Source organism: Brachionichthys hirsutus, unplaced genomic scaffold (assembly GCF_040956055.1).
Source record: "Brachionichthys hirsutus isolate HB-005 unplaced genomic scaffold, CSIRO-AGI_Bhir_v1 contig_976, whole genome shotgun sequence".
Lineage (NCBI taxonomy): Eukaryota > Metazoa > Chordata > Actinopteri > Lophiiformes > Brachionichthyidae > Brachionichthys > Brachionichthys hirsutus.
In genome coordinates this window covers 136,942-159,730 of record NW_027180316.1, presented here as the reverse complement: position 1 = coordinate 159,730, position 22,789 = coordinate 136,942, and the positions used below count along the sequence as shown (strand labels likewise).

The 22,789-nt window shown below is 42.6% G+C and overlaps 1 protein-coding gene across 3 annotated transcripts in view; it reads right to left on the bottom strand.

Annotated features, from left to right (window-relative positions):
- The window catches only part of LOC137912526 (solute carrier family 12 member 9-like), a 32,479-nt gene extending 10,287 nt beyond the window's left edge, over positions 1-22,192 (bottom strand). The window contains exons 1-9 of one of the 3 annotated variants that reach the window (XM_068756679.1): positions 21,967-22,192; positions 20,340-20,474; positions 19,760-19,897; positions 19,038-19,358; positions 18,675-18,782; positions 18,482-18,593; positions 8,910-9,067; positions 7,274-7,356; positions 3,903-4,027 (exon numbers count right to left, since the gene is read on the bottom strand). In XM_068756679.1, the coding sequence (XP_068612780.1) occupies positions 3,903-4,027; positions 7,274-7,356; positions 8,910-9,067; positions 18,482-18,593; positions 18,675-18,782; positions 19,038-19,358; positions 19,760-19,897; positions 20,340-20,474; positions 21,967-22,192 (1,406 nt within the window). The remainder of the gene's footprint in view (positions 1-3,902; positions 4,028-7,273; positions 7,357-8,909; positions 9,068-18,481; positions 18,594-18,674; positions 18,783-19,037; positions 19,359-19,759; positions 19,898-20,339; positions 20,475-21,966) is intronic. The other 2 variants (XM_068756681.1, XM_068756680.1) reach the window with 2 other exon arrangements.
- Between the last annotated feature and the right edge of the window lie 597 nt (positions 22,193-22,789).

Genomic DNA, 22,789 nt, shown 5'->3' with positions numbered 1-22,789 from the left:
CCGGGGTTAAAACGTTAGTAATATTTAAGGATAAAAGAATAGTTAAACAATCTGACAATAGGTGGCCTCAGGCATTTTTTTTAACAACCAACTTAGAGAAGACCTCACCACAAGCCGAAGTTCTGAATATCTTGTTTGACCTGAGGCTGATGATAATCATCAAGTCATAGCCCTCCATTAACAGATAATGATTCTACTGTCTCTCATACATTCAGACAGTTGATGATCCATCTGGATTTTTACACACCCCAATCTGTCAAATCACTCTGACTCCTATTTGGATAAATGATGGGTCCTGCAGAGGACAAAGTTCTTTTTTGGAGCCAATAGTTCAGCTGGTCAATTCAAAAAATATTATAAAAGACAATAAGCTGAAGAATTTTGCTCTAATTTGGACACCAAATGTCACCTAGGTCCTCCAAGTAAAAAAAAAAAGTCAATTAACAATGGGCAAATACAGATCCTAAGTAATACCTCGACATACGAGCGCTTTGACATACCAGTGTTGGTATAACTATTAAGTTTATGCAAGGTATAATTACGGTATGTCACAGTATTAAGCGTCTACGTACCGTCCTTCTCAAGTTGCTGTTGGCAGATGTCTGGCACATTTAATGCATTAGTCAGACCTGTTGGCCAGTCCCTAACATGGGACTGTTTCTGTTGAGCTTCCAGTAGTTTTGCAGCCCCCCCCCCCTTACAAACTGAAGGTCACCCACCGCCTGTGAGCTTCACGCTGTCCACAAACATCCTCTGGCATCACTGCAGGCCATTTGTTTGTACCCCAGACTTCTGCGATACTGTGGATGTATATATGGGTTCATGTGAATGTGTGTCCATGCGTGTTTGAGCCACGAGTCAAAATGTCCACGCTGCATCAACAATAGAACAGAGCAACCGCTGAGGAATACGACACACAGCTGCAGCCACCACTGATAAAGCTGGAGCCAGTAGAATCACAAAGAACACAGATATAAATGTAGAAACACATGAACTAAATACTCAAAAGGAGCCACATGCACAGATACTCCTAAACAAATGTGGATTAAATGATCCCCCCCCCCCCAAAAAAAAAAAAGTTAAAATGAATCACTAAATGTGACTGAGCTCTGACAAACTGTCTCCAAATTACACCTTCATTCTCCTGTTGTAGGCAGTTATGGGTAATCGCGTACACAAGCACACACTAAACAAGCAGACACTTTTTCCGCTTAAGCATAATTTCAATCCCTCTCCTCCAACACAACGGCAAATTAAAGGAAAAGTAACATAATTCTGCTAAATTTGTTATGCTAATTACAGAGCGGGTCTCATGGGGGAGAGAGACGTTGCTAAGTGGCTTTTAATTCTTTTTGCCTGGAAAGAGATGTGGGAGAACGCCAGAGTGGAAGAACCACAGAGAATGAGCAAAAAAAAAACAACTAATCCAATACTACTGTTAAAATACGCTCCAACGCAGCAACAACGGCTTAAAGGAATTAAGAACTCGGGGGAAGAGAAAGGAGGCCCAAAGCAGGCAGCAGGCCAGAGAACAAGTAGCCTTATCAGCTCCGGGGCTCCGGGTTCCCCCCCGGCCGGGAGGGGCAGGAGAGGAAAAGGTTTTGAGGCCAACTTCGTGTCCTGTAGCTTTTGCCAGCAGTCATGCGGTGGGTGAGGCAAACTGCCGCATACCGGTACACGGACGGCACCGGAGAAACTCGGGCATGAAAAGCGTGTTGTGCAGCAAATTCTTGTCACACACTCTTCACAAAAATGATTCTTTTGATATTAAGTCGTCTTAAACACTTACTCAAATATCAATGTCTGTTCTTATGACAAATAGGCGAATATTTTTTAAACAGCAGTGTTCTTATGCTTTAATTATCTCCACCAGGTGAAAAGATACATTTGGGAAATAGTATTTCATCACATCAGGCCTCTGAATTCAGCTCAATGAGAGCACAGAACATGCTCTTATTAAGTTCACTGTACGACTAACAAAGGCTAACTTGGAGGCCGTTCCCCCCCACCCCCCTCCCAAGTGCTGTGAAGAAAGACCAGAGGTTCTAATTGAGGGACTTGATACATGGATCTCAGAACAAACTAGATATCAGACCTGATTTATGGAACCCCATCATCCATCTCGTCACCATCATTATGGAAATAGTCCAGAATATATTGAGTAATACAGCGGGCTTGGGCACCGAAGCGTACTTGCATGTCTAGTGGGACCAATCCATGACACCAGAGTTTGTGAAAGATCGCAGATCTATCCCATTAAAAAACATGAAATGCATCATTTCTTTGTGCCCAGAATAAAACAGTGAAATCACATTTTTTTCCTACCATATCTGAATAGAATATTTTCATAATATGTTTGTTTTACTCTGCCACCTGTCCATAATCTGACACAGGCAGGATGAGATAATTCAGTTGGACCATTGGGATCGGATCAAGGCCACTCGGCCGCTTTGGTAAAGGTGACTTACATCACCTAGCGAGTGATATTACGTTAATGAAAATGGAGGCATGACAAAAATGAAGTACGATTGATTGCAATGATTCAGGGCCCATCACTCCAGGATCACAGTTACACGGACCTTTTAAATAAACCGACTCATGTAATCAATAACATGGTTCCTAAATTATTTGCATACATATTTTACTTGGTTTATGCAGCACAATTAGAACTTTCCTTTCTAATAGATCATTTACAATCAGATTTTTATCAAGCAATTCAGCATTTCAAACCCATACTGGTCTGCTGCAACACCAGTTAAATCAAGAAAGAGTTAGCACGTAAGCAAATCAACCTTTTCAAATAAGCACAAATCACACCGACCAGATAAATGGACTCGAGTTATTTTACAAGCCTGTTCGGCGTAACTAAAAGTAATTTCAAATATTCAATTATTTAAATGTAATGAAAGGATAATACTGACATTAGTATTACACAGGTCTCTATCAGCAATCGAGAGTCTTAACCATTATTAGTAATTAAACTGCTGCTTCGGAAGAGAATAAAAAGAAAAAGTCTACATTTATATTCCATATGCAGCTCTTCGTTTTAATCCACTGACATAATGAAATGTTCATAACTGTGGTGACTCAAAATTACAGGAACAACTGCATCGTGATCTCTTGTCCACATTTTACGTACCTCTACTCTTGATTTGAACTAGACTTGCCAGATGGTGAAGTGGGAAGCTGCAAATGTTCTTAAAATGCCTTACGACTCATTTCTAAGCATTACGGCAGAGCGATATGCACTGGATGCGCCGCTGGAGGCAACCCGTCATAACAATAAAGCAGAGTTTAAATAGCTTCTCCACTCTTTAACAAGTAAAATCAACAGTTCTTATATTCAAATGTCTTTAACGGCTACTGGAGTTTATGTCTTAAAAAAGTTTAGTTTATTGAATGTAGAGGTGCACTACATTAAATCAAAATAAATTAAAGACGCTCAAGATTTTATGTGCGATACTATAATGATGCAATCAGAGCCATCCATCACCATCTCCATCCGTGGGTTATGATTTCGTGGTGTGAAAAAGGCCACAAGGAGCTTTTATAAATCAGGATGATTTCAAGTATCTTATGAATACACAGAACACAAACAGACGTCATGAATTTAAACCCAAGCACCTCCCCGTTACTCCCGCATCTAGTTCCAGATGCATCCTCACAAAAACAAAAGCTCAAACTCAGTCTTATTGTTGGTCCGTCCATAAGCTCATGCTTTTAGTGTCCTGTCACCGAAACGGCATCCAGCTGCCAAGCAACCACTTCCTTACAGATAAACAATGACAGAGGTATTTAAAAAAAAGTGTGTAGTGAGGAAAATGCAGCTAGAGTGTCAACCATAGGCCATCTTTATGACAGGCAAACTGCGTGCATGTGCCGAGAAAGTGGCACGCGAGTACCTGAAATTAGGTGCAGATGCCCATTCCAGAGCGAGGCAGGCCATGTCCACGGCAGCGTACACCAACAGAAAGAAAATGGTCACGATGCTGGCGATGGTGTTGAGCTTCCCCGAAAACAACACCAGCTAGAAGGAACACAAGAAAGGTCACTTATCAAAAGTGGCACAGAGTACCGGACAACGTCTCATGACTAGAATCTAACAAGTATTGAAACTACTGGGGTAGTTCTCCCTTTCATCTACATTTATACGTTCTAATGCCCTCGCCGAGAGCATTTTGAACTAACAAACTCCTTACTTTAAAACTCTTTAGAACAGTTAGGAAAGCTAACTGTTTACTGTCAAAGGTATTCATTTCATCTCCAACACGGAACTACAGGAGGTTTAGTTTTGTGACCGACCGCCAAGGCTTCACCAATTCAGCTTTGATGTTGGATTACGATGCTGAATAATAGCTAGAGCTATTCTGATATCATTGTGAAGCTGACCTTTAATGTGTTGGATAGAACATTTTATTACTACATAATTTGATCTTATTAGGCATCTGCGACAGTTTGTCATAATGCATGTAAAAATTGTTCAGGTAATTAAAGCTCATCCTGGAGAGAACCTGGACCATGTGCGGAAGTCTGAAGAATGTCATGAGTGGAATGGGCGCCATGAAAACATCTCAGAATGGAGCTCGCAGAGGAGACATTACAAAAACTTACATCACCAAATTAAAAAAAGGGAAATTCTATGACAAAAGATTTTAGTGATAACAAGGAGCAGAGGTTCCGTATTAGAGACGAGGACCCTACGATAATCAGCCATTGGTCTGTTTTGGTCCCTTGTGAAGGTTTTCTGGCGTTAGATAACGATTATCTTTCTGCACTCTAGTTGGAAGGTGACAGCAAGGACAAATTTGACCAACATCTAGGGAGCAAGTCACTGATAAAATTAATTTCTCTCTTTTTCAAGGGGCCGGTGAAGGACCTAAAGTGGTCCCTCGGCTAAATGATGGGGGTCAGTGATTAAGGGTAATCCTCACTTTGAATTAAGAGGGTAACTTGGCTGCTGCTCAGCTACATGCAGTCAACTCTAAGCTTCAGCAGCAATGTGACAACACAGTCATGTTGTAGAAATATCTGCCCGATTCAGAAAGGGGGGGGGGGGGGGGCGGGGGTCGTAGATTCCCAGTTATCATACATTTCATGATTTGCTAGAAGCTCCACTGCAGTTGGAGTACATCATCTTCAGCTCAAGGGCATAACATTAGTATTAATGGAGGAGGGATTGCTGCAACTCTGATCACCAAGCCCACGACTGAAGCAGAAGTAAACTCGGAGAGGAGAGAGAGGCGAGGTGCTAATGATAGAGAAGTCACTAATAATGTCACATTATTGGCAGATGATCAGAAAGAGAACGCCGAAGACGGAAAGACAAGAGAAAAAGAAGGATGACAGAAATAGAAGGTGACTAAGCGAGCATTTCTGACCTCTGGCAGTCAGAGTCAGTGGGAAATTCGCCACCGCTCCCCGTGGATCTGGGTCCACCACTGCATTAATTAGACATTAACTTGGATACGTATGGGCACCTGCTGACACACCGGAAAGTGTGTGTGGGTGTGTAAGTACATGCATACATTGAATGTGTCCCGGCCGTGTTTTTGTGTGGTGATTTCAAAGACCTCCATTCTTTTTGTTAGAAAGCAGTGTGCATAAATTGCCATAAATCTTTACTGAAATAAGATTCACAAAGACATTTTTTATTAAAGAAGACGTGAGCAGACGCAGCTGAGTAATGCCATGACACAGAAACATCCAAGACTCAGTGGGAAGAATTGGACGGTTTGCTTAAATGTCTGTTTAACTTTGGAGGAAGATAAAGTACCGGTATGCCAAATGAAGGTAGCGAACATTTTCCTTGTTTAATAAAAAACAATAAAAAATGTAAACTAACTAAGTGCTATTAACTGATTAACAAGGCAGGAAGTTGATCATGCCTTGTCTAGTCTAAAAAGAAAAACTTAAGCCATCAATTTGGCAAGTTGTGTCTATTTTATTCATGTCAGTTGTGGTGTCACTTAAAATAAAATGTGACATGGCAGATAAGGGATATTGAAATATTGATCATCTGAATTAGCATTGAATGGATGAATCAATGAATAAACACAGAAGGAGCAAGCGCTTTGGCGGTATTTCATGCATAAGGTTGAACTCAACTGGCTATTTACGGTTGTGGTCAGGATTAAAACTATAAAACACTTTGGACCTTCAAGCGGCAAGTGAAAATGATGTTTATGAATTGCAAAAAGAGGTTTCCTCAGCCATGGAGGGTCAGGAGTCAAGAGGGAAACCAGGGAAGATGTTTTGGGATTTTGTTTTTCCATGCTGCCTGAGTATTTCCATCATCCTGATTGGTGTCAAGATGGAGTAAACTATGGAGCTTGTGAAATTATTTGCAAATACGACAGTTTTAATTGCTGCAATTACGGGATTGTGAGCTCCTGAAGGCATGGAATAAATCTGACTAGCATATGTGCACCTTTAATGCACATGATCTCACCCAGCCCAGGTTAAAAGTCCTATAAGAGAAAGACTTTAATCATATCTTCCCTACTCTTCCTCTCTTTTCCATCCTGTGAGTGTTTGAGGTGAGATTACGATCAGACTTGTGTCATCAGTGAATCATTCAAATGGCAGAGGAAGAGGCAGAGAGAAAGAGGACAAGAGAGTCAATGATCTCTGATGGCAATGGTGGTGGGGTTTAACGATTGCAATCTAAATGCTCTTCAGACTTCTTTCTGAAGAGTGGCAGAGATGAGAAGAGAAAGAGAGGGACAGGAAGAGAGTGAAAACAATGACAAACCATTCAGCCTTTCACACTCACCTCTGATAATGATAAGACAGCCGGGCCTATTTACTCTTGTGATTCCCTCCTCTTTGTGTCGCACTCCTCACTCATTTATTCCGCCAATATTTTCTCCTCAGTCTGAATTACCCGCTTTCTCATACTTACAAAAAGCAATTGAGGCAAAAGAAATTCTTTCGAATTGGTTAAATATTTGTTCTGCATCAACCATGAAGGAAGCATTCTAACCTTTAAAGATCATTTTTACTTTGAATTTTAAATTTTGCAACCAAATCCAAGAAAAAAGAAAAACATTTGAGAAGTACCTCTATATAAAGCCACCTAGAAAGTCTGTGCCCTGATTTCATCCATTCTTGGTTTCAGAGGAGATTCCTACTCTGATGATACTTGACGTTTTATTTAAATCAGATTAATGAAAAATAACTGACATCGGGCATTTTGTATGAGATTTCCCTTCTGAAGTATATCGTCAGTGACTTTCATAAAGCATCTTCAACTTCTAATTGCACGTCCACTAACCTGCACGAGGAACCAGGTCATGATCACTGCGACCCAGGGATTACCGCTGAGAGATGTCCTCTTAGCCGGAGACAACACCTTTCCTTCAAGGATGACAAGAGATATTGATGATATAATAAGAGCCTGGGTAGATTTTAGAGATTAGTATGGATAGTAAATATCTTTCAGCAACACACGCCATATAAAAAGATCAGCACCGTCCTTGGAGATCCTCATCAAAAACAACCCCATGCCTAACGAATGGTTCAAAAACGCTCTCTACATCTGGCCTTATTGAAGAAGTTCCTCGACATCTCCATTGTTCCGCAACATTCGTTTGGCTGTGTCTGAGCCGTGTAATGCTTCCTCCAACATATGCCGGACTGTTCTGCTCTGAGCCATAATCTTTCCACAACAGACCACACTAGTTAGTTTCAGAAGTTAATAAATGCTAATTGAACTGGGGTTTGCTAAACTGCAAACACGTCAGTTTAATTTTCTTAAATAATTTCAGGGTAAAGCTCATGTCAATTACCAGTAACCTCATTAAAAGCATTACTGCAAAACATGTCACTAACTGTAAAAAACAAACTAAGGCAAAAGTTATAACTGACAAGTTGTCACACTCATGGTTCAATCACTTCAACTGGTTTTTCTTTAGATAACATTTTATCATTATCTAACTTATTAGCATGCCATTTAGACACCATGAACAGTAGTAACGTAAACTTAATATTGTCCATTACATTAAGTGCGTCCAACATTTTTTAAAGTCATCCGGGAAATTGGAATACTTTTATCTTGAGGTGAGAGAATAAAGCCCGTTAGAAGACATTGTGTTCCTTTTTCTGTTTCCTTTTCTACTTCATGTTGTTTCTTAAAAAACAGGCAGAAAGATAATTGAACAGAGCAGCGATAATGTTACAGCTGAAAGCACAGACCAGCTCTAGCTAACAGGCAGCGATGTCTAATGTTAGTGACATTTTGTTTGAAACGCTTGTAATTAGTTACAAAAGGGAGAGCGGGGGAGAAAGCGAGAGTCAAACTAAGCTGGCATTATGGCCATTCATTTAGAGCTTCTGGTTTTTCCAAACCTGAAATTTGAGGATGACATTTGTATTGAATAGCGACATAAGAATATAGGACAATAAAGGAAGGGGGTAATGTGGCTGTGGAGGGGAGAGGGAATCACAGCTGATTAAAGTCTCACTGATTTGATTCTAGTCCTTTAAGTCAGAACGGTTCAGCTGAGAGGGCGCCCAGTGCTTAGAAGATGAAAATAAAGGGTGCAGGTGAAGGAGTTAGCGAGTTATAGGGAGGAAAAAAATGGAAGATGTGTGGGATCGCTGAACAAATGGGTATGTGTGTGTGTGTGTGTGTGTGTAGAGTCATGGGTCTCCATCCAGTCTGACTATCGCATAGAGAAGCTCACTAATACCTCCCTGACACGCACGCACAATAGAAAGCCAAATTAAAGTGTAAAGGCCCTGACAAACGGGCCAAGGATGAGAAAAGTGACAGTGCAACGGTTTCATGATAAGTCTTTTTAACATTTCAGCATTTAGATTTCTTGAAGAGTACAGTTTGAATGTCATCAGGGTCGGCACGCCTTCATTAGGAAACAGGCAACCGTAATTTCAGCTACAAAAGAACCTACCGAACAAGTCGTCCCTGGCCAGGGCGTAGAGGATGCGCGAGGCTCCAATCAGGTTACTCATGGCGGCAGAGAGCGTCGAGGAATAAACCCCGATGGTGACAAAGGGGTTCCAGATGTTGATGTCTCTAAGGAAACTGTAATCCCTCTGAAGTAGGACCCTGGAAAAGTTTGAAGAATGTAAGAGATTAGTTTTAGTTGGGTACTGCCCTTCATGAAGAAGTTCAACCAGAACAACTCGTGTTTACACTTCGTCATCTTTCGTGTAACTTTATAACTGCATGTTTTGAATTTTCTTTTTCAAGATTAAGTCGTCCTCTGGATGGAGCATAATAGCTGAACCGCCGTGTCAACAGCTCCATCTCCATTACAGCCGACTCATTACCCTCTGAAGATATTAAGAGTACTGCGAGTAGGGGTTGCTCCGCCAAACAAATCTGTGTGTTGTTTATAGTGAGAATTCAAAGTGAAATATTTAATTTTTTAGAGAATATTTCACTCAGACTGAATGCTTTATCGTGAAACAAAGATAATGGTTAGCCATGTAAACGTTTCTACGCGCCAACATTAGCTCATGGCACAGCTGAAACGTGTGACTAGTTTGGCATTTGTCCATAAAGTATGAGGATGGATCATCCAGAAAAAATTAGGGGTCAAGAAAACTGAACTGATGGTTCTATTTTAGAAGCATCTTCAAAAACTGTTTCCCCCTTGTTCTACAGCAACTATTGAACTGGCTCCAACCAGCCTCCACGGTCCAGGACAGCTGAAAGAGCAGCTATTAAGGGTTCTGTACTGTGCCAGTAAGAAAGTCAGTAGGACCGCAGAGAATTCAAAGAATTAATAAAGTTTAAACCTGCATGACGACTGTTAACTGCTGCCAGGATTACACAAAAATAATAAAAAGTTTAATTCTAAATCAGAGAAGAGATACAGATTCAGGTTGTTGTTTTTTCCACTATTTAATCAATGGTGGTTTTCTAAATATACATAAACATGCCAGCTTCACAAGTCCACTACAGCAACTATTACCATAAAAGTTTAAAAGAAACACTTGCATCATCATCATCATCATCACCCAGAAGACCTCAATATCCTTGCTCTGGCCGCAGAAAGATAAACCCTTGATCATAATCCATTCATACGAGGAGATCAAAATCAAGTGCTTCGAATAGGTTCACTTCAACCTCATTTATTCTGTGGAGGCCAAACGTGTCCAATGAAATAGAACACGCCTGAAGAAGAAGTGATCACTCTGCCGGGGTGCCTAACGATGAGGTCATGAAATATTTCAGCGTGTGTAGGAGCGACTGCTACGCTAGACATGAGGAACGACAGAGGACATAAACCCCAGCAGGGTATGTAAGATTGCGACCCCCCCCCCCCCCCAACCCCCACCCCCACCCCCCACAACTCTTTTCAATATAACACAGCCAGAGAGGGGAATTAGAGTGCAAAGTGCTTCCCTCACTCTCTCCTGATCCATCTCAATCTCTTTGCATTTCAATACACACAAAATGAATCCATTTCCTTCCCTCTTCACCTCCAAAAATGTTTTTAGAGACCCTCAGTATTTTCCTAGCTTCTCTTCACCCCATGTCCGCTTACCACAGTCCGTCCTCACTCTTTGCTTTTCTTTCCCTTCATTTATCTCGCAATTAAATGTATAACCACGTTTTCTTTCACCTCAAGTACTCATCATGGCTCTCTAAGTATTGTTCATTTCATTCACAAATCTAAACATACTATTTACACATGTAGATAGACCAACAGGAAGCACGCATTCAGACAGAGGCCTGCATAAACACTCCTCCATACAGTGCATATGCCTGGGTGCACACAGACGTTCGCAATACTACAAGCCAACTAGACCAACATTCTGAGAAGTAATCAGGCAAAGTAGGACATGCCAAGTGCCTTTCATATTTGTGTGGTTTACGAATTACCAATCACAAACCATTGCTTTTACCAGAGTTTTGGATATACGACGAAAATAAAATATCACAAGTCTCGTATACACAGTTGGATGAAGAGTCTCCTCTTTGAAGCAAACTATAATAAGTAGAACCAACACAAAAAAAAGTTGCTGTATATGATGGAATTCAAGAACGAGTGTTTGCTGCGACGTGTGTGTGTGTGTGTGTGTGTGCGCGCGCGTGTGAGGGGTGAGTAACGATGAGGGTCAGAACTCAGAGGCTGATTAATTTCTCTGACGTGCAGCAGCAGCAAAATAAATCAGGAAAAGCTTGACATTTCCAAACTGGCTCTCAAAAACAAAGCCGCCACAACCTGGGTGACAGCGATGACAAATTGTGTGTGTGTGAGAGAGAGTGAATATATGAGAGAGAGTGCCTGTTTGTGTGTTGGATCGTTCCATCGTTTCTTAGCATGTTGTGTAGTCATTACCATGACAGCATTGCTTATGTGACTACCTGTGCAAGTGTGTGGCCCGAAAAATCATCAAGCTGAAATGAGTTCTGCTAAATAAGGAGAGAACAAAAGCACAAGTGGCAAAATGAAAGAAGCTCATTTAGCGATGACGGGGGGAAATAAAGCTGACTGACTGACATCGGGCTGATTGATCAGAGTTCTCATCAGCTCATATGTTTACCACTTTGATTCCTGCCCTCATTTGTGCATTCATGCAAATTCATCTTTGAATCCATCAGTTCACGTGGTTGTGCCTCTGATAATTAGCCAGCGGTTTGGTCAAATGTTACGGATCCATTATCAGCAATTTCTCAAGTGCGATTCAAAACGCAGTGCCAGGGAGAGGAATGCGAGTTTCGGATGCAGCGGTGTCACGATTCTCATCACACACAGTGCTAATTCTGCTTGTTCAGGTGAGGTCACCCCTAATCAGGACTGGCATAACGATTCAGGATCATCTAGTTTAATGATCCTGATGAAATTAATGTTCAGTCGGGATCAAGGCTGGTTACTGGGATCGCTCCAGTTTATGGAAAACATCACCGTTATGTTCATCGTGTGATCATGTGGCCATTTGTGTCTCTACAAACCTGAACTTTGATTTAGTTCTGCTTTTACGAAAGGACTAATCCATGCAACAACTAACAAGACAAAGCTCCAGCCTACTGCATTTAGCAGCGGAATCCAATGTGGTCACCTTGATCAGTAGGGTAACTGTAGCCCGAAATACAGAGACGTAAAAAGCATCGATGCAATAGAACGTAAAGGGGAGAGATGCGAGAGCCAGAGGAGCAGAGTTAAGTGCTCTCAAGAGAGCAGACTGTGGTTAGGGATTATTAAATGGGATCAATAACTAACAAGGCTTCTCTGCTCACACACTACCTCATTCTCTCTTCCACCATCCTCAATCTCTAGCTTCCCCCTTTCTTCCAGTTTTTCCCCACCCACACTCTGCATGTCTGATTCTACAGAGCCCGTCTAGCGATTCACATTTAAAGAGGTTTTACATTTTCCAGATGCCCTCTTGTTTTCCGGCGCCTCTACATTTCAACATTTCCAATCATTTTCTTCAGTCACTCGTTGCGCCAGCTTCCGAAGTCCAACATTTGCCAATATTGGTTTAAAGAAGGGGCCGACCACACAGAATATAATTTATCCTTTTGTATAAACCTTCTGTCCAACTTAATTCCGTTTCAGTCTCTTTATTGAACGTTCTTTAAATCCATTTTATCAATCCATTAGATTATTTTGGTGTAATCGTGCTTTGGAAAAGAAAATCAATCATAACTTTCTTTTTATTTAGCCAAGGGAGTAATCAGTAAAATGTAAAAACCCAGTTAACAAGTCGCATTAAAATAAAACCCACTTAGATCCAAGAAAACAAGCAGAAATATTACTTGGACTGAAACACTTGACTAAAAATAAACTCAAGTTATGATAATTTAAGACAACATATCTAAACATACCAGGCGAGCTTTATGATTTTTTATTTTCTCTAGTCTGACCCATATTTTCCAGTCAGACATTAGATTTAGTTCTTATTCTTACATTTGAACGATTGAGCTCAAAACTTATGTGGCCATTTCCATAGATTAGGCATCAATAAGTAATTCAAGATGTAAATAACACTATGCATGAGCCATTGACTCAAACTTTTTTGTAAAAAAAATGAATGCCTTAAGTTTGTGGATTGTATTTATTTTAATTATGACAAGATCATTAATTTATATATTAAGATGGCCAGATGGGACGCTTTGGCAGGCCAGATGTCGAGTTCCAGCTGCCAATTTATGATCCCTGCTCCAGAACATAGATAGTAAACTTCAGAGCAGGACTTCTTATCAATGTGTTTAAGGATCTGATTAAATGTTGACTTGGTGCTACCTGTAGCTGATGGGTGAGGTATTTATCGATTATAATAAACTGCTATGTATTATTCATGATCTACACCAAGTGCCTGCCAGCCAACTCTAAATGAAAAAAAACCCTCGATACATAAACCCCGTCACCCAACCCTCCTTCCATCTCCTCTGTTGCTCTCCATTCCCGTGTCACCTCCTCTAATCTCAGCAGCTTGGGCATGTTGTTGAAGGCTGGGCCTTTACTGCCGCCGTTTAAAATACGGGCGCAGCGTTGAAAAGAAGAGGCAAAAGTGAGAGCAATCTCTGCAGTGGAGAGATAGCAGGTGAGTAACAGAAAGGAGGGAACATGGACTGTGTGGATGGATGGATGAATGATAGACAAGGTGGAAAGGCAAAGAAAAAATGGAAAGCAAGCATGCTGCTGCGAGGCGATAGTGCCAAGACAAAAATGGGGGAGTGAGTAACAGAACAGAAGGGAGATTGGATGCTGTATCTTACAATACCTTGGCAACAGTTTGAACAAGGATGGAAAGAAAGAGGGAAAGCGATGACTGGGACAGACGAGCGTTAGGCGACACCAAGTTCCTGAATCCCTTCGGACAGAAAGACAAGAATGAGACAACTTAGATGCCAAGACCATGATTTCAGTATTTTAAGCTGCAATTTAATAAATATTGCCGTCAACATAAAGTGAATAGAAACTGTGTATTTTATCAGACAGCCTCTCTATTCTACATTATTTGATGTGCGAGGGGTCTCGGTGGTCTTTAGGAAGCAGAGGAATACAGGAAGTTAATCACAAAGATTGAAGAACATTAGTCCTTATTAAACTACATCTTCGTTTTTGTACCAATTAAACAAAGGACAGATAGTTTAAGTAACATCCATCAGTCGTGAGTTTTAGAGCTGGATCTGACGCGTCACATTGCATGCGCCTACCGGCTGTACAATACCTTTAATTCATAATGTGCATACGCTTAAACAAATTTGCCAGATCGTGTTAACATACCTTTGGGACATGGAGATTGTATCAGTGTTAATGACAAGTTCAGACAAAAGTTTCATCTGACTTGAAATTAATAACAAAGTTTAGAATTTTCCTTTTTGCCTCAAATGTGCTTTCACATCTTCAGTTGGTGCACAAGACGTAGCACACACACACACACACACACACACACACGCTCCCTGATACTATGAAGACCAGTGTTTCAGACCGAGTGATGCACCTCCTCACGTGATCCCCCTCTCCTGAGCTCCTGGAGAAGCAGATGTTGGATTAGGCCAGAGGTTTCACCGCATTTTTAGTGCAAAAAAATCGAAGGCAGACGGAGAGATCGATTTAGATTGTCTATTCTTCAGTGAGAACAGGAGGCGAGATTGAGTTTCTGTCAGCATTAGCATGCCAGCTAGCATTAGGTTAACAGACACTGGAAGCACCTTCAGCTGCTGCAGAATGTCCTTCATTACCTGTGGCGGATTACTGACGTAATCATCCAGATTTTAAACTTATTAAGACATTAATATTAAACATGTTTGACATTAACAGGATGAATTGAAACTATATTGTCCAGAAATATCTGAAGGCTGCTTTGAACTGTCCATCTTGCTGCTGGTATGTTTGGTAATTAGTTTGTTGATATTAAAACTATAGTAATTGATTTACCAGAGAAGTTGGTAACGAGAAACAACTGAAGATGATGAATGAGTGAAATAGTGAGATTAACAAGGTAACCAGGGTGAGGTAGGAAAACAAGACAACATTATTGAGAGGATGGACAGAAAAAAGAAAAGTGCCGTGACAATTGATTGGTAGGTTGGGGGGGGTTAGACACAGCGGGTGCATATTGTCATACGAGAGTGGAGCCGGAATGAGGGATGCAGCCACTTCAAGGGGTGCAGATTGCGTACACATCGACAAGGCTGCGTGTCAGCGATAACAACAAAAGGAGGCCCGGCACATTCAAATAATATCAAGTCAGTTATTAATGCAATCGTTTCTATAAAAACGCATTAGCCAACGGATCACAGACAGCCATGTGAGACACACGCATCATGCAAAGAGCGCCCCTACAAAGCCAGCTCTACAGACCTGCAAACACACAACACAATTGTGGACCAATAGAACAAGTCGTCATCAGCTTGTATTACACGGGGCATTAAATTCAGAATTCTGTCTCACACACACACACACACACACTACTTAAAGAGCGGGATAAAGTGGCAACGGAACAATTTGTCATGGATGCCCAGCTGGTCACACGGGGTTAATAGATTTCCTCTCTCATCTGTAGATTTCATCTCCATCGGCCACGGCCCCCCTCTTACCATAGTGGCACATCATCATCATCATCATCATCATCAGCAGCAATAATCTCTAAACAGACAAGACGTGGGGTCACTCTATTAACGGTGACCTGGAAAACAGTTCTACAGCGTTCACATTCAAATGAGCAGCATTTGTTTTGCAGCGCTAATATCTGAAGCAGAAACATGCGCTCTCTCACACACACGCACACACACACCAAGTGCAGGCCAGTCAGCGCATCACAGCGATACCATTGTGGAGGGGGCGTAAAATCCGTAACGATCCATAACAAAGTTGCATTACATGGTTGGAGTGCTTCAGAAAACATACTTAAATGTGTGATGGAAAGAAAACGTGTGTAAAATGCGGCAAAATTCTTCACGCTGGAAGAAAGAACTTTCAACAGAATCCTTCCGTGGATCTCCAGGAAATCAAGGACTATTTAATGGCGAATAAAGGAGGAAGCGCTCAGCGTCAAGGAGCTCATCTCTAGTAATGAGCCCACACTGACACACACACACCTCCCGCTCCAGAGGAGGAACCCTTAGTTATTTTCAATCTGTGCTCCTTTGCCTTCCTGGGCGTCACTTAAAAATATAATCTTCACCAATTTCCCTGATTTTGCTCTGCTGCAACTCAAGGGAACTTTTATTGCTCCATCTCAATAATAAAAGAAAGCATGGCAGATGGGAGAGCGTGACTGCCACCTCCTGGATACACCAAGCAACTGCCGAGTTCCTTTTGCTTTCATTTTAGTAGTATCGGAAATACGCTTTAAAATGTAATTGATTGTTCAGTACTGTAAACCCGAGACAAATGTATTCAAACGTGAACAAGTCAAGTTGATTCTTCGTGTTTTGCTCTTTGTGAGATCACAATCATCTGTCCCAGTGTTTAATTTATAGGAACATGCACACATATCAGGATGATCTCATTTCAAGATGAATTTGCAAATGGTAAAAGGATGTATTTTAAACATTTGTGGCATGACAAAAATGTATTTAAATGTCCTTAGAGGGAAATATTTCTGATGTTAGATTTAAAGTTTTTCTTTAGTATGACCCTGCAGAAAGTGTAAAATGAAATACATTGCAGCACACAGCAGGCAGCGATATAGATCACTCAGTGGGTCCCGTCACGCCTCCTATTGGACCGCTTATCTCCGGATAGCGGCTACAGGCCAGCCAGTTTGTGGATCCTTGCGAGTTGGACGTCTAATATTGTCTGGTGACTTATCAAACTGCACAGTCGGAGCATTGTGTTCATCTGGGGAAGTGAAGCCAATAAATTCCACCGCCGGAGATGTTACTGCATTGGAAGGAACCATTTGTGCCGCACAGAATGGAAGACGCAACCATCGACTCGACTATAAATGGTTTGTTACTTCTTGTTTTCCTGATCAAAATGAATGCGATAGAGAGAAACAAGGAAATGCTGCAGCAGAGAGGAATTTCTAAGCCCTTACAAGATTTCATAACTCGTGTTTTCTGGAAGAAAATACTCATCAGTTCTGGTCAGCCTCAATAAGCCGGGCGACAAGGAGCGATAACACAGACACGAGAGCGATAAAACAAGATTCTATGACACGCTTCCCTTTCTCATTGGTTCTTATTTCTTTATCATGTTGTCCATTGCATGAGCAAGTTTGCAGACAGGACTTACACACACTATTGTAATAAACTTTTTACACACAATAAAATGAGACCGTGCTAACGATTGAGCTCAAACTAAAACTCGCTTCTGCAGCGCTACTTTTCTGTGAGTCCAAACATGATGACTACGGAACATAAAAGACCGTTTTTACTATGACCAGAGCATAAACGTGGACGACCTCAAACAGGGAGCTGAGACTGATCCGTGCGCCTAAATGCAGATGATATGAAGCAGGTTTTTACCGGTCCTGAGGCGAGGCTACATCGATGGGAGGAAAATTTAAATTCCACTGAAAGTCTTTCAGTGGAATTTCTCTCAAGACGTCCGAGACGCGTGACAGAAAAACAGGCTTCCAGAAGTAAAGTTACATCTGCGACCCCGGAACTGAAGGAACAAAATGGGCGACTGAGTTGCAATTTGAAAAATTGCGATGATTTGCATTTTGGTGATCGGTATTAGTGTTTGCTGTTTGTATTGACCATGAGCTCTTTTTACAAAAGAAAGCTGGGATTTATGGTGAACAGTGGTCGTGTATTTTCCTCCAGCCACTCAGGGAGCCACAAGCAAACTAATTTGTTGTTCCAGCCCATCCTTTGATAAATAATGACCCAACATGCAGCAGCTGCAGCGATTCCATGTTCTACCGATTCTACATTTGTGACCAAAAATAAATGTTTCCTGCCGTAATTCACAGCCTTACGTTTACAATCGTGAACAAGAAAGTCCAACACTTTTTAAAAAGTAGAGTAATTTATATCTTCAATCGCTGGAAAATATATGTAAGGATACTCTGTACGTACATGTGATCCTGGTGGGCGGAGATAGAGGAGCAGAAAGTGTGTTGAGACAGTTTATTAACAGCCAGTCTCTTATCAGCGAGCATGGTAGGTGGACAGAGAGGACAGTGCAGTGGGGGTGAATGATGGCTATATTGATCTCCAACGCTCTTAACAGCCCTGTCATGTCCAGTTTAGCACCTTGGCAACACCGGCTTTAGAGCTCCATCAATACTGAACTTTGGCACTCGGCACAGACGGAAAGAGACGCACGGAGAGATCGAGAGGGAGGGGAAAATAAATAGAAGTAAATATCAAGGCCAAAGTCAGGGGTAAGGCATCTCTGCTGGGAAGTTAAGGATCAAGTGAGGATACAAACGTACCTAAAGGAATATTCCACTGTATATGGAGCGACAAACCAGGTATTCAAACAGGAATTGATATATACGTACAGTATGAAGCAACTACGGTGAGGAATTGTACGATATGTATTAAACAGTAACTCAAGACGGGCTTCAATCACCGTGTTTATCCGTGTGATTTACTGACCGGTCACAGGAGCAGGCCACCAGAAGGCTGAGCAGATTATAGATGATGAAGGTGAAGATGACGGCTGTGATGGTGCCACGGGGGATAGAGTAACTAGGATTCTTCAGTTCACCTGATACAGATGTTCATTATAAGTTCATATACAATACATAATGTTACACACACACACACACACACACACGATCTCGCCTACCTGACATGTTGGAACCGGCCATAATCCCAGTGCAACCATTAAACATGACAGCAAATACGGTGGTGAAGGTCATCATGGTGTTCGTTGTGTAGTCCAAAGTGTAGTCAGCTGTGGGACGAGGCAACAGGTTGGTTATTGTAGCGCTGCGTCGAAGAGAACAGCGCCGGTTTGGATCTACTCGTCACGAGGAGGAATTGTGCGTCACACTACAGAAAGAACTGTGTGAAAAGACAATATGAATGAGGCAACAATTAAGATATCAGCGTCGGTGTGCGTGTGTGTGTGTGTGTGTGTGTGTGTGTGGCGATACCCCCATCACATACAGATGGACGGCTGAATCAGGGTAACCGGATCTACCCTTACCCCAAAGGTTTCCGAGCAGCGTGTCCAACTTGAAACCGGTGAAGTTGGCTGTGGTGGGAAACCCGGGGTCCGTCCCATTGTTTACCGGGTTGGCAGAACCGGGCAGGTTGACGACTCGAGGGGTTACAGCAAAAAAGCTGATGAAGATGGTGCCCAGGACAAACATGACGACCAGGAAGATGAGGAAGGACGCCTTAGCGTAGATGTGGGCGCCCACCAGGCAAACCAGCAGGCACAGCAGGGCGATGGCTGTGGCGTAAAGCAGAGACCACCAGTAGCCCGACGGCAAGACCTGGTGGGGAGACGCGACCAGAGTCGGGTCTAGAGGGGGGGGTAAAGACGCCCAGTCCAGGGGTGAGGGGGGAAAGAGGGGAGAGAGAACATTCGTCAGTGCCCGGAAACCATTTACAGAATGTGGCGCCACAAAATGCAAGTTGGATTCAATGTTCTGAAAAAGCTTCAGAAGACAAACACTAAGGTCCACACCTTCCATCTAACTCACGCAGAAGACAGAGGCCCAGGCCTCACGCGTTACGTCCTCAGAGAACTACGGCTGGGCTTTAAGCTCGCCTCTAGAAACTTCCTACTGCAAAGCAGCAATAGTCCTCTCAAAATTTCCTTTCGCCTCTTCTGATCAGTTCAAGCAAAACCTGGGTATGCGTAATGGATGGGTGGGAGGAGCTTGCTTTTTCTTTTAAGACGATTATTAAAACTGAACTCACCCTCAGGCACGCCAAAGGTGGCCACGACGGCTTCCACCAGACCCAGCACATAGAGAGCGCTGCCGCACACATTGGCCAGGAAGAACATGATGCCCATGCTGCCGCCGAACTCGGGTCCCAGCGCTCGGCTTATCATGTCTGAGTGGAGGTCAAGTCAAAGTTCACATGCATGAGCCAACACATGAAGTCGTTTTCCTTCCATTTCATTCTTAAATATTCCATTAGAAGACCTTTACAGCAATAGAATTTACTTTGCCTTCCTGCCTAGTTACACGAGATATTGCTGCTGCCAAGCGATGGAAATAAGTACAGTACATCGACACCCGGGAGGCAGCTTAGTGTAATGAGCTCGGTCCAAAGGAAACTTACCCCAAAAGTGCTCTTTTTGTACAGATGAAATAAATGTGACGCAATATTTAATTGGTGATCTTTACAGGAGCCGGCTGAATTTTAAACTGGCTAGAAGAGCTAGCTTCTCACTCTTGTTTCTCGTCTTTGAGCTACGCTTCTCTCACTAACACAACGGTAAAGCGAAGACGAGCACCGACACCGTTCCCAGTGATCGTGGGCGCGAGGATACAGTACGCTCCGCCAGCATCCAGGGCTCCGTTGGTGGAAATGGCACAGACGGACAAGACGGTCATGCAGATGATGAAGTACGCCACCCCATACATGGCGATAGCTTGGTACAGTCCAGACTGGCCCACCACAAACCCTAGCAAGGCAAAACACAAATACAGTCTGATCAACAAAAAAAAGCTTGACATTTCGGTTTCCCAGTCAAGCCAACGAGACTGATGAGGAGGAAGTCACTGACAGACAGAATATGAACACTCAGCTCACATTCCAGCCTCCCTTAACAGAAGGCTAGAATCACCCGAGGACGGTTTCCGTTCCCCATCTCGACTGTCACGCTAACGGCCGCAGTTGTAATTAACAGTAGCACGAAATAGTTGGGTTTTGTCTATCATTATCAGTATTAGTAGTTGTAGTACTAGGAGGATATGCACTCTTGCTACCAAGTGGAATGGATCCTGCACGTCAGTCTGATTCTCTGCACAGTAGTTCCCACCGTGTTTATTTGTAGAGCCTGTTTTTTTCGTTTGGTATTTCAGTCACGCACGGGACACGGGACACGGGACTCCCGGCCGCCTCGCTTCTCGCCGTATTTTACGTGCCAAATTGAGTTGGGTATTTGGCGTGGAGCATGTTTGGTCACTTCACCACGTTGCCTTACCTCTGTTTTAAGTCACGAATCTGTTGCTCTCATAACACCTAAAGACTATCCAAGAGCTCGCATTGGAGTGGCTCTACTCAGCCAGTGGGTTGTTTGGTGTAAATATGTAGAGGCAGCAAGGGAGGGAGGGAGGGAGGGAGGGAGGGGGGGGGGGGGGGGGTCTTTGTTGTCACACCATTTACAGTTTCAAACCCAGCGCCGACAATGAATGAATGGAAAGAGATGAAAACGCATTCACGTACCAGACACACAACATCAACATGCGCCACCAGAACATATCGTTTTCACCAAAATTATGTTTTGATTAACTTTGCAAGTGAAACTCAGATATACATCATTTCAACTAAAATCTATTTCCACTGTATTATTTTCCAATAAACAAAAACCACTGACAGGCTTAGTGTCACAGGCTAAATGCACATTTTTAATTATATTAATCCACATACTATTTCTGTGTATAATTACCCATTCAAAAATCAAATATCTCACACAGATCGCATTGATCAAAAAACACGTATTGGGACATATGAGCCTGATTTGATTTGCATACGCGTTAAACCTAAAGTCTGAGAGATAAACTTTCAACAGGGCGAGGTACAGAAAGAATGAGATAAAGTCATAAAGAACAATAGCTTTGAATGGATTGATCACGTCCGTTCGAGCGTCATCAAGTAGAGCCTTTGTGCAAATGTGATTAGCTCATCAGCAATCAGATCCTTGAATCGATAATGATGAGTCATATTGATAAGAGAAAGCACTCAAGTTGGGTGACTGGTTTCCAAGCCGAATTCCTCAGACGACTCCTCTAAAAAGGTCAAACTATTCGAACGCACTGCGAAGTTAACGTGAAACGCACGCAAACATTAAAACACGGGAATTCTGAACGGGGTTTGGCGGACCCCCGAGGTTTAACCCTCAGCTAACGGGAGTCCAGTCCATTACAGGTGACTTCCGGCACTTGCACACTCACCTATCCTGAGAAACACGACCACGCTGAACATCGAGAGCAATGTGGGGATGACGACACCGAAGAAGATGGAGAGTTTCTTCGGCTGCTGCTGCTGCCGCTGCTGCTGGTCGGACCTCCGCCCGGGGAGACCCAGGCGATGCTCCGAGGCCTTCCCCGCCGGAGTGGACCGCATCTCGGTGTCGCTGCTCGCGAGGCGGTAGTGGAGAAGCGGAGTACGCTCCGTCATGGTGAAACCCGTCTCTGGACCGAGCTTCCCCCACAACCTCTTCAAATGCAGTGAATAATTTGCAGAACTGACTGTCACAACCGCGAAATGTCAGTTTCGTGGAATCATTAGTTAATGCCGACGCTTTTTCTCGGCAAGTTCGACGCTCCTCTCTGCCGGCCGTCTACGAAACATTAGCTGCATAGCAGAGAAGAATTAACTGTTTTGTTTTTTTTAGCGATAAAAATAAATCAGTGTTTACGCACACCTCTGCGCCCGCCACACGAAGTTTAAAGGTATCTTAAGAGTCAACGAGCCAGATATCGTCGCTGTATGCATATGCAATCATTTCTAATAGAGAGTAGGGCGTCATGTGACGTAGACGCAAAGTTAAGCAGCGTCGATGACAAGTTCTGTTTCCGGTTATTACTTCCAGAATAAAGGTATTTGAGATATAACTAAAATATTTCTGGTCCAAAGAATGTGACAAAATTATGGCTTTTTTTTTCTTAAGAAGCAGATCCAAATAATTACTTTATTCCTCTTCATCGATAGAGCGTTAATACATTCACATCATGTATTAATACAATTTAAATCTGTTGGAGTTCACCCAGGGGG